This window comes from Hippoglossus hippoglossus, chromosome 8, assembly GCF_009819705.1.
Source record: "Hippoglossus hippoglossus isolate fHipHip1 chromosome 8, fHipHip1.pri, whole genome shotgun sequence".
Classification (NCBI taxonomy): domain Eukaryota; kingdom Metazoa; phylum Chordata; class Actinopteri; order Pleuronectiformes; family Pleuronectidae; genus Hippoglossus; species Hippoglossus hippoglossus.
In genome coordinates, this window is record NC_047158.1 from 15,190,598 (window position 1) to 15,202,750 (window position 12,153).

General features: G+C 41.9%; 1 protein-coding gene across 3 annotated transcripts; it reads left to right on the plus strand.

The window, feature by feature from the left end:
- The first annotated feature begins 56 nt into the window (after positions 1–56).
- LOC117766584 (sterile alpha motif domain-containing protein 9-like) lies at positions 57–8,267 on the plus strand. Of its 3 annotated transcripts, none has more exons than XM_034593755.1 (4): positions 57–483; positions 712–773; positions 1,925–1,985; positions 2,666–8,267. In XM_034593755.1, exons 3-4 carry the CDS (start codon positions 1,982–1,984, stop codon positions 7,258–7,260), a joined length of 4,599 nt encoding a protein of 1,532 aa, XP_034449646.1. In that variant the 5' UTR covers positions 57–483; positions 712–773; positions 1,925–1,981; the 3' UTR covers positions 7,261–8,267. The 3 variants fall into 3 exon arrangements, with proteins under 3 accessions (XP_034449646.1, XP_034449648.1, XP_034449647.1); XM_034593757.1 differs by having other exon boundaries at positions 2,669–8,267; XM_034593756.1 differs by lacking the exon at positions 712–773 and having other exon boundaries at positions 1,939–1,985.
- Positions 8,268–12,153: the final 3,886 nt, after the last annotated feature.

Sequence of the window (12,153 nt, forward strand, 5' to 3'; positions counted from 1 at the left end):
CAGGTTTTCGGGTTCTCTGTCTGTCCCTCCCATTCGTTTTCTAAATTGACCGCCAGTCCAAGTCCAGTGAGTGTTTTATTCATCTGAGACACTAGCCGTGACATGTTTTACACTTTACTCTGGAAACTTTAAATTTTTTGAAAACCGTAAGTACACGCTTTCTTATTCTCGCGCTGATTCTGAATTCTTTGAAGATGTGTTGTCTGTTTTCTGGGATCGTGAAGGTTTTATCTCCAGTTTTCCTGCAGGTCTCAGATACTGAAACATGTCACTTTCAGAGGAAGAGAAAAATGAAGTGTCATTGGAGCTGTTTCCACATTTACCATAAAGCTCTGAATACGGGCGCGCTGCACATTTCAGGAGCGACAGTGAGAGGAAGCAGCGAGACTGCAACTGCAGCGTTTCTATAACCGACCACAGGCTTCTTAAATGGACCCAGGGCGACACACGGATAAAGACTGACTTCCAGAAGAGTTTACCAAGGTAAGAAAAATGTCCGCCCTTTGGTTTCACTCTATTCTTTAGTGCTGTAACGATGTTGACTCTTGATATCATCTTGGTCCGTAGCAGGCGAATTTTCTGTTGCTTAGCAAAGACGTCATTACCCAGAGTTTAAACCATGCAGTTTTAAATGTGTTATAAACAGTCTGTTGTTACAGCGGATGCTTTTACATAAAAGTTTTATTTCTAACTGCGCATCTTATTTTACAGATCGATGCTGGTGATAAGTAAACAGGAAGTTTTGAATGCAATGACAGAAGAAAGAACCATAGGTGAGTGGAGGGACGAGTCAGGCTTTATGAGTCCTTTTTCTATACTTTAATACTAACAAAATACTCTGGAGAACAGGTTTGGCTCTGTCATCACTGTGTAATATAGGCACACCAAAGTACAACTTTCTTATCTTGTTCACGCAGGCCTGGGTCTTTTTTGGCAGAAAAGCCAAATTTCTACAAATTTCTACTCTGCCCACCCACATTCCTTATCTGCCCACGCAATTGATCAACTTTATTCTGCGCCATTTGAACCTGCCCTCACTTTAATTTCATTTAGAGTGCTCACAAAGTCAAAAAGTCCTCACAATGTTGGTATTGAACCAAAGGTGGCCCTTATAACCATAGAAAGACACACACACACACACACACACACACACACACACACACACTGCTGTGTCAACAAACCTATCTCAGTTTAATTCAATACACAGCAATGGTCTACAGACATGTACAATATTACACTTCTAACGGACTATTTGATGTTCTGTTCTATTTACAAACATTTTTATTTTATTTGTGAATATACAAAAATGGTACATGCTTTTTTCACATCGACACCATATCGACCCAGGTCCTGGTTAAAAAACATTATACCTAGATTTGTCAAATCTGGATTAGATTATGACAGAGAGGAAAAAAGACCGTTTTTTCGTCAACATAGCTTTGTTTATTTATTTTTGTAAACTAAAGTCAACTCCCCAGACTAATCTTTTACAGTTGTTGTACTGGAGTCAGTAATAACCTTTTACACCACACCACTGAGTTTACTACCATGTTTAGAGCAGCAGTATGTTTTATAGCATTGATCACCTTTACAACGATCACCTGATGGACTGGATTGATTTAGTGTCACCATTACTGAGTTTGTCCACCAGAGAGCACTGTTAATTTAGTTTTGTGGGGATCCTTATCAAAAATATTTGTGCTTGTTAACATTAACACAATATTCTTTCAATCAAAAATACTGATGTCTATATTAGCTTTAGCATTTGTAATATTTCATTGAGGAATGTAAAGTAACAGTGTGATAGTTTCACCATCAAGTCTTATTAGTAGGTGACTGCCTGTGAGCCAGTTTTACTAACCATACATTTACCTGAATTCAACATGATAATGGACTAATTGGAAGTGTGCATCTTAATTTACAGAAGCTGGTGAAAAGTAAACAGCAAGATTGTTAATGTGAAGACAGAAGAAAGAAAACCATGGGTGAGTGGAGTGATGAGTCATTTTTTATGAGATCTTGAGTTATGAGTCTTTTTTTTTACTTGAATACTTAAATACTCTTGTGTACAACATGTTTGTCTTTGCCAACATTGTATAATAAAGGTACACAATTTTTTTAAAATAATTAATTTAGGTTTTTTGTCTGGCATAGGCATGTAACATAGACAATGCCTATAGTGTTATTTATATGAAAATTAAGATTCACACGCACAGTAAAAAGTACAGATATTTTTATATTACTGAGAGTTCAATTTATTGTGTAATGTTAAAAGGGTCACTGTTGTCATTTTACAAACCACAACTGTAGTGTTCTGATTCATTTTCACTGTTCATTTTCATCAACCTCATTGTCAGCCACAGCACTCAGCTGTTTTCAGCAAAAGTGCTGTTGGGTGTAATACACCTCTGACACACTATGTGTCAGTGTTTAAGTGGATTAAAGTTGCTCCAGGTTTAAGTGAAGCCATAGTCCATCAAGTCCATAGACAGGGTTGGGAAATAAAAAAAAAAAACTTTGAAAACTCACTAAGTATGCTCTACCACCAAAGATGTCTAAATTTGCTAAGTAAAAACATGCCTGTAATATGTAGGGTAACTATAGTGTATCTCTGATTCTATACGTAATTAAACCTATTGATTTTGTGTCTCTTTTCACTATTTAGCAGATGAACTTGGGCAGTCACCCAAGAATTGGACTGAAACCCAAGTGAGCAACTGGCTAAGATCCATTGGTGTGAATGAAAAATACACAAAAAAGCTCTTTGAGGAAGAAGTAGATGGAGAAATCCTTCTTACACTGGATGAGGACTTTTTGAAGAAAAAGATTTGCATGAAGTTAGGCCCTGCTCATTTGATAATTAAAAAAAGAGATGAGCTCCTCAACTCCCAGCAAAAATCTCAGGAGAAGAAAAAGCCCGACAGGGCTAACAAAACTGAGTTGGAGCAGAAAAACGGTCAAAAATCTGTTCAATGTCAAGTTGCAAGTGAAGCACCTTCAGCACAGGTTCATGTGGGAGACTTAGAGGAGAGACAAACAAAGGAAGACTGCAAACCACGACCATTTGATCAAGAGGGGGTTGATTACATATATGTAAAGCACAGGGTCCTGCAACCTGAGTCGGGCGCTTTTAATTTGATACATCCATGCCATGAATTTAAGTCTCTAACTGTAGCTGTCACATTGGATAACACGAGGCTCCGAGCCAAGTTTGCCAAAGAGGTTCTTAAATTTGCAACTGGCTGCATGAATATCAGATCAAATGGCACAATACACTTTGGTGTGATGGACAGCAGGGAGGATACAGGATACATGCACGGTGAGGTAATTGGCATCCCTGTGAAAGATATGGACATATATGTAGATGCTTTGGACTACATTGAAAGGAGTTTCTCATCTGACGTGGAACATGTGCGCCAGTGTGTGCGACCACCGAGATTTGTTGAGGTTATGGATCGAGAAAGTACAGAGAAGATGTATGTGGTGGAGGTTGACATTGTACCTTCAATCAGCATTGTTAAGAGCAGGTGGTATGCAGTTCGTCTGCCCAACTTCAACGAGTTGGCCAATAAAGTACAATTCGAAAAGGAATCAATTCTGCGGAGGGTGGGTTCAAAAACAGAGCCAGTGTTGGACAAAGATTTGAGTGAATTCATCCAGCGAGTTAAGGATCGTGATGCTCAAAGAGAAGAAGCAGAGAAAAATCAGTTCCACAATGCTCCACTGTTCAGCCAAGACCTTGGAAGGAAACTCACAATGCTAATGACGAGTGGGAAGAAGTTCATTGAAAATGACAAATGGTTAATATTCGTCACAAACAAATTCAAACCTGATGATCTTTGTCACATTGACTGGCTGCTTAACATGAAGATATTCTGCGTGTTTGACTTTGACCCTGAATCAAAGGTTTCAGGTCTTTGCAACAGATACCTTCAGCATCATGCTGCAAACATGCATTCTCTGCAGAGCTACAGGATGTCCAGCGACACAAGCATCAAAGAGTTCACTAGCAACCTGCATCTGTTTGAGCAAACTAGCTGGATCTTCTGTAATGGCCGTTCTGACTTCAAAGGAAAAGATACGCCCTGTGAAGAGATGACTTGGATCAAGACAAAAATAACCCTCTTAAGGGAATCTGTGTCTTTGATTTGTAAACATATCTTGCCAAATGGGGCATTCCAGGTCATTTTTCTTCTCACATCACCAGTTGAGAAACCATTGTTGCACACCTTTTATGAGTTTTTCACAGACATGGAAGGCCATGAAGACATCATCTGCATCTGTGAATCGGAGAACAACTTCCTGAGGTGGCAAAGCTTTGCAGAGGGATCGTGTGGAACAGAAACCGTGAACAACTTCAGTGTTGTTGGGATGAAAATGAGTCATGTTAATGCAACCGTGCAGAATGTACAACCTGTAAAAGCCTGTACCAGCAAACATTTGCCTGTCTTTGTGAAAGGGATCTGCCTACTTGAAACAAACAAAGAGGAAGAGATGGCTTCTCTAGAAATTCTGACTGTCAATCATTGTGATGAAACAACTGAACACTTCATCAGTGAGGAGAAAGCAAACGTTGAACAGCAGTTCTTCCGTGGTGGGAGAGTGACCTGGTTGAATTTCTGGCTTGCTGAACACAAGCATGTTGGAGAGGTAATTGAACGAGATGCTTATGAAGATGTCTCCAAATTTCTCAAGAATGCTCTGAAGTGCAATGCAGAACAGACTCCGGTGAAGAGTATAAGCATCTACCATCATCCAGGAAGTGGTGGAAGTACTGTGGCAAGACAAGTGTTGTGGAAAAACAGGACCGACCTAAGGTGTGCAGTTGTGAAGCCTTCATACTCAGCTGCGGTCGTGGCGCAGCATGCTGTTGACCTCAGAGAATATGAAGAAAAGGATCCACAGAGGTGTCTTCCAGTGCTGCTCCTCATTGAAGACTCAGACAAAGAATATCTAGATGATCTCAGGAATCAATTAGAGGTTGCAATTAACAGCAAACAAATCCAGTACGGAACACTGTGTTTCATTTTGTTGGGCTGCAGTCGATCCTATGATCCAGAGAGAAGATGCAAGGAGTCTCCTTTACGAAATGTCTCTGTCACTCACAAGCTGTCTGCTCAAGAGAAGAGAATGTTTGTTGGAAAACGAGAGGTGCTCGAAGAACAATACGAGCATCAGTTCATCCTGACTTTTGTTCTGATGAGTGAAGAATTCACTGAGGATTATGTTCAACAGTTTGTGAAACATTTGCTCCAAGACATTGACCACCAATCTGCTGTCACTCGCCTCATTCACTATGTAGCACTACTTAACAGTTACGTTCCAAACTCATTCATCTCTCAGTCCCACTGCGAAGCCTTGCTAGCTTTGAAAATGTCAATGGAAAGGTTTCACCAGTATGAATTTGAGAGACAACTCAGTGATCAGGCAAAACTCGTCTTCTTTCACCTCAGAGATGAGAAGACCTACATTAAATCAATCAGAATCATTCACCCACTCGTTGCAAAGGAAATTCTCCAACAACTTCTTGGAAGCCAACAGACCCACAGGGGTTTGGCAATGAAATTGCTCTGTGACAATGTGCTTTTCGAGCACAGATTTGGAAAGGAAGAATATCAGTCATTCTTGAAAGCACTTCTCATAAGGAGATCCAGAATAAGCAAAGGAGATAAATGTGACAGTTTTCTCTCTCCTCTGATTGAGCATGTGTGTAAAAACGAAAAACCAGACAAAGCAATTGAGTTACTCAAGGAAGCTTTCAAGCGTTTCCATGATGATCCATTCTTTGCACAACAACTTGCTCGTCTTCATTATAAATATGAAATGTTCGAAGAGGCGGAACACTGGGCAGAGACGGCAGCAAGACAGCTGCCAAACAACTCACACATACTTGACACAAAAGGACAGGTGTACAAAAAATGGTTCCAAGCCAAATGCAAAGCCATTGACAATGACTCCAAACCAAACACTGCCATAAATACAGCAGATGCTGTGAGGACTGCACTGAAAGCCATGCAGTGTTTTCAAGATTGTGAGAGAGCAGCTACAGCAGATACGGAAAGGATGAACAATTATGGATATTTTGCTGAAGTTGAAGTTGGATGCAACCTGCTCAAGCTGATATCTTCATTGCAGCTTTTTGCAAATGAAGCCAGAGGCCATGGAGAATGTCTGAAGTACTTGTGCAGTGATTACATTCCAGAGGAACTTAAAGATGACTGGGAACCATTCCATGATCGTTTGAAAAAGCTCAACAAGACAGTGGAAGATGCCTTGGAGTGGATTTCAGGAGACCTCAGTTACTTCCAGACAGACGCTGGTGTAGATGAAGATGAGATTCATTTAAGTCCTGAGGGGAACATAAACAATCCACTGAAATGGTTGGCAAATATATCCTCTGAGTTGGGAAGGTACTTCAGTGATGCTTCTTCTGCTGCATTTCTACAAACTGGCCAGTCAACTGCAACCAATCTAACTCCTATACAAAAACGCATGGTCATCTATCGTCTTGGCGGAGGTAACGTCACATCCATCCTCTTTAAGCTACATGAAGAGAAGGGTGCAGTAGATACTCTAAACAAAATCCTTTCTCTCTACCCCAGTAATCCACTGAAATCAAAGTTTGACCAGCGTGATATTGTGAATTACACACTGGCCAGCATTACTCTGAACTGCTTGTCACCAATGGCTCTGAAAGTTCCTTCTCTCAAAGTCCTTCAGGACCTTTGTCGTCAGTTCCCAACTGATAAAAAGAAATGTCTACCAAGTTCCTTGTTCCTGCTTACCTTACTATTCTGGCCAGAGGATAAAGACACAAACCTTGAGAGAGAAAACAAATATGAAGTTGTCCAATCAGCTGTTCAACACATGGAGAAAGGATACTGGACCAAGATGAAGGACATTCCTCCACGGAAGAGAAGACTTTACACCCATTTCTTTCTGGGCAGTGGAAATGGATTGGATAAATTTATCCACAAGAGAAAGTTAAAAGGAGTCGTAAAGGTGACGTCTCTCTCTGAGAAGCGCATGCAGTGGTTTAGTGGTGAGGTATGGAAGAAGCCTGAGATCGCCAAGTTGTTAAAACGTGTTTCTGGATGGACTGATGATGGAGTGGTGTACCTCGATGGCCCTGAGAAACAGACGTTCAGGATAATGCCGCTTCATTTACCTTCACTGCCTCATAGCAATGAAAACATCACCTTCTACCTGGGATTCACCTTCAGAGGTCCTGTTGCCTACAACATCGTTGTAAATAAATAGGATCGTTGTTCAAAGACAAACTGTCATTTACCAAAGCATGGGCTTTGTAGTAATAGGAGAAAGACAAAGTTTGATTTGGACTTAAAAACATGCAAGGTTTCCTTTGTCAGTTTGTCAAGCAGGAAATAATTTGTAAAACATTTTGCTTTTTAAGATATGAGATGTTTTGATACATTTTGCATGTTTCCTCTCTTGTACTTGTATAAACAGTGTAATAAGTGTACTCAAAACACAACCACTATAAGTTTCATTAATGTTGTCATTCTTTGTTTATACATATACTAACATTTCTGAAAAAAATAACAATTTAAACAAAATGTGCTACTTTGTGATTTTATAGAAATAATGTGTTTTTAAGATCTGTGTGTAGAACTGTTATTTTCGATTGTTTGTGGATGTACTTCAGATGGATGAAGTTCACACCTGTTCACGATAGCGTACACTCACTCCTTCATGCTCTCCAAGATACAATGTAGAAAGGAAGGGAAACTAAATATATTTTTTTCATGGGAATTGTATCATTATGTATCAAAAACTAATGAACAAAACAGTGTTCATTTCAATACAATGTCTGTGCATATTGATTGTGCAATTGAAAAACGTTTGAATAAATGTCTGTGTAGATATTGAAAAGAATGTTCTTGGGATGTGTTTGTATAGATATTGAATATATTCTACGCAAGCTATGGAAACCTACTTGTTCTCAACATGAAACTGCAAATAAAGCCAGTTGCACTATCCAGCAATATATCTGTCATAAGAAATAAAGTTTAAAATGATGGTGAAAATGTGTAAGATTCATTAATTTTAAACTCCAACCTAAAGGCGGGTTATGGGTTAAACGAACACAGGGAATTTTTTAACAACATTAAATATTGAAAGTATGTTTAAGTCTGAAAAGAGGAAAATATTTTTGATGTTTGGTTTTGTTGCTGCAGCCACAGATGATCACCACTTCATCTTTCTCTACGCGCAGCAGAAAATCGCAGCAGCACGTTTTGTCCCAGTGTGCTGTACAACTCTGCCTGAGAATATCAGGAAAGAACTGACCAATATGCCAATCGTGCCAGCACACGTGTTTCATCCTGACTCCCAGGGTGTGTTAGATAGGTCTTAACAGTCTCGCTGCACCAGAAAGTGTGTACAGCGCACGTTCAGAGGGGCTGTGACTACCAGGTATAAACCTAGGGGCTCCCAGCCTCCCCACCAATCACCATCCTGGGCTCATAAGGTAGTATGGGCAGAAGACTGTGGCTTTGTTTTTCATAAGGACCGTGCTGTGTGCACGTTATGTTTTGAAAATGTTGTGAGCCGAACGTCCAGTGTTAAGCGCCACTTTGAAACAAGGCACGAAAGAAGTTTCAAAGATCAGGCAGACAAGGGAGAATCAATCAAACGTGCAGTGTCCAGGTATGAGAAGCCAACTCTCTCAAAGTCTTTGCCACCGCCATAAACCATGCGACTGAAGTAAGCTTTCGCAATTCTGAATATGAGTGTGGTTGGTGGGGTTAATGACAAACTTATTATTGGAATCATAATGAGATAAACATGTTTCTTTACAGTGTTGTTGTGTATATATAGCCAATATGGATGGAATAAAATGACATGTCTGTTGGAAATATTAATGTTCAATAATAAAACTTAATATGAAAAAATGTTGATATGGCACAGTAATTAACAAGAAAATCTCACATTGGCACTTATTGTCAAAAAGGTTGCTGACCCCTGGGCTACAGGATTCACAGCCTCTGTTGACTCCAAACAGCCATCCCAACGTCGACGAGGGTTCCATCCCCGTCTTTCGGCTAGAGATGCCCCCCAGAGGAAGCGCGCCCCCCCCAGAGGTTCAGGACCTCCGGGCGGCGCTGCCTAGGGGTGGGGGGATGCCCACCGAATTTCACTCCCAGCTACGCCTGGGCAGCTGGGAGGAAACCGTGTCAGACCCATGGGTGCTTGATACAGTATCAAAGGGGTACAGAATTCAGTTTCGGCAGAAGGATGCGATTATGAAAGTAGATCCAGACGAACAGCTCGCTGGCTTCTACTCCACGTATTTCTTTAAAGGTACTTCCTTTCAAGATGCTGACCACGGGTCAGATCTTAGAATCTATCGAAAAAGGGGAGTGGTTCACCTCGATAGATCTGGAAGATGCATACTTCCATGTGCCCATCTGTCCAAACCACAGACCCTTTCTTTGGTTTTCATTCCAGGGGCAGGCCTATCAGTTCAAGGTCCTGCCATTTGGCCTTTCCCTCTCATCACGGGTGTTCACCAGAGTGGTTGGGGCTGCCTGGTCTCCTCTCCAGATGTCAAGAATAAAAATCCTTCCCTACCTGGACGACTGGCTCATTTGTGCTCCATCTCTTGGCCAAGTTGTAGAGCAGTGGTCACCAGCCTTTTCGAGCCCAAGATGACTTTTTAATTCCAAACTTAAGCCGAGATCTACCATCACATTACATTTCATTTAGCTGACGCTTTTATCCAAAGCGACTTACAATAAGTGCATCAACCATGAGGAACAAACCAGAACAACAAGAATCAAGACAGTACAATTTCTTCAAGAAAGCAAAACTACAAAGTGCTATAAGTAAGTGCCATTTAAGTGCTACTAAATTGTTAGTTTAAACTTTTATTCAAGGTATAGTGGGAAGAGGTGTGTTTTTAGTTTGCGGCGGAAGATGTGTAGACTTTCTGTCCTGATGTCAATGGGGAGCTCGTTCCACCATTTAGGAGCCAGGACAGCAAACAGTCGTGATTTTGTTGATATCTTCCAAGAAACCCACTTAGGAGGGTCATACTATTTTTTGCAATTTCTGTTAGGCTGAATGTACAAGAAATAAATATACACAAAGAAGGGCAGTGGTGCAAATGTTTCCATTCAATGCACAATATTAAAATTAATATCAATTCATATTTACAATGCAAAATATGTACCTCCTCAGTTCCACATCATGTTCTGCAGAAGAGCTGCTACTGCAGCACAATGTTTTTACATAATATAGGCTTTGATTTGAATATGGCCACAAATAGGATTATTTCCTTGTATGAAAGAAGTCCCTTGTACTCAAATAAATACCAGTACTACACAGTATGAAGCCGTGCATCTTCTGCTCCAGCAAATATTTAACAATAAAAAAACCTTTTTAAACAAGGGAATGGATTCCATCAACAGAAACGCTGGAGTGCTTTTATTTTGAAAAGGCATACAGAAAGTGTTGCAACCATTTGTTTGTGACATAAATTCATCAGAAACACTTTAAAACTCAGGTGAAAGATAATTTTCTCTGTTTATTCAGCTGTGGACCACGATGTTCATCTCTCTATGACACAAATGTATTTACATCACTTCCCGAACCAGTTTCAAAGTAAAAGCACTCCAGCGTTTCACTTTCTAGATCCACTCATTTGTTCCAGCGGGTCTTTGATTGTTATCGACAGACCGGAAGATGCGCATCTTCATACCGTAGAGTCCTGATATTTAGTTTAGTACATAAACCAACTTGTTCTTTAAGGAAATGCAGGAGATAAACCTGCAACTCCACCGCCAGTAGCGGACACACAGCGCGTGTGAAAAACAGACAACAGCCACACAGCTGATCTGCGACGAGACGACAGCCAGTGAGTCCAGAGAGTTGGGGGATCGACAGTGAAGACTGCGAGATCGACCGGTAGATCGCGATCGACGGGTTGGCGACCACTGTTGTAGAGGATACCCAGAGGGTGATCTCGCATGTACGGTCCTTGGGTTTCAAGGTGAATGTGATGAAAAGCAACCTCCAGCCAAGGCAGCAGGTGACTTTTGTGGGACATTGTTTGAATTCCCTCACAATGTCTGTATCCCTCACCTCTTAGAGGGTGAGGAGGATTCTAGCATTCCTGGAACGATTCTGTCTCGGCAGGCAGCTACAATTTTTCAATGTTCAGAGGATGCTGGGGATGGTTTCAGCCGCAGCAGCCGTTGTTCCTTTGGGCCTCCTCAGGGCCCGGCCAATGCAGAGGTGGCTGAATGCCTTCAAGCTCCAACCGAAGCTGGACAGACATGTGAAACTTCGTGTGACACGTGCATGTCTCCAAGCCTTACGCCCATAGGCGGACTGGGTGCTCCTGCTCCAAGGAGATTCCCCCTCGGGAACATTCCATCGAGGAGGACAGTGGCGATGACAGATGCTTCCCTCAAAGGTTGGGGAGCAGTCTGGGAAGGCAGGATGGTGCGCGGTTTGTGGATACCCCCTTGGGGTGGCGAACACATCAATGTTGATGTGGAGTTAAGAGCGGTTCACCTTGCTCTGAAGGCTCTCCTTTCCTCCATCCAGGGCAGGCATGTCTCGATAAGAACAGACAGTTCTTCGACAGTCTATCATATAAATCACCAGTGAGGCACAAAGTCCCTGCGTTGCCTCCAGGTGGCACAGAAACTCCTGTTTTGGGCCTTTCAGCATCTGGCTTCACTCAAGGCAATCTTTATGCCAGGGATTGTAAATCGAGCAGCACACCTCCTGTCCAGGACTGGTCCTCCCCCAGGAGAGTGGAGGTTTCATCCAGAAGTTGTATCCCTCTTATGGAGTCGGTTTGGCAGGGCTCAGACTGACCTATTTGCGTCAGCAGAGACAACCCACTGCAGGATGTGGTTCTCTCTGGAAGGCCAGGGAGGTCCTCTAGGCCTGGATGCACTATCTCAAGAATGGCCGGAAGGGTTGTTGTACGCATTTCCTCCATTCCCTCTGATTCCCCAGGTACTCAACCGGATCGCCTCGAGGTGCTGTTAATAGCCCCAGGTGGCCAGAGAAGCATTGTTTCCCAACGCTCCTTCGCCTGGTTCACGGTCAACCATGGGCCCTGCCAGTCAGGGCAGACCTCCTCTTACAGGCAGAAGGTCAGATATGGCACCCCAG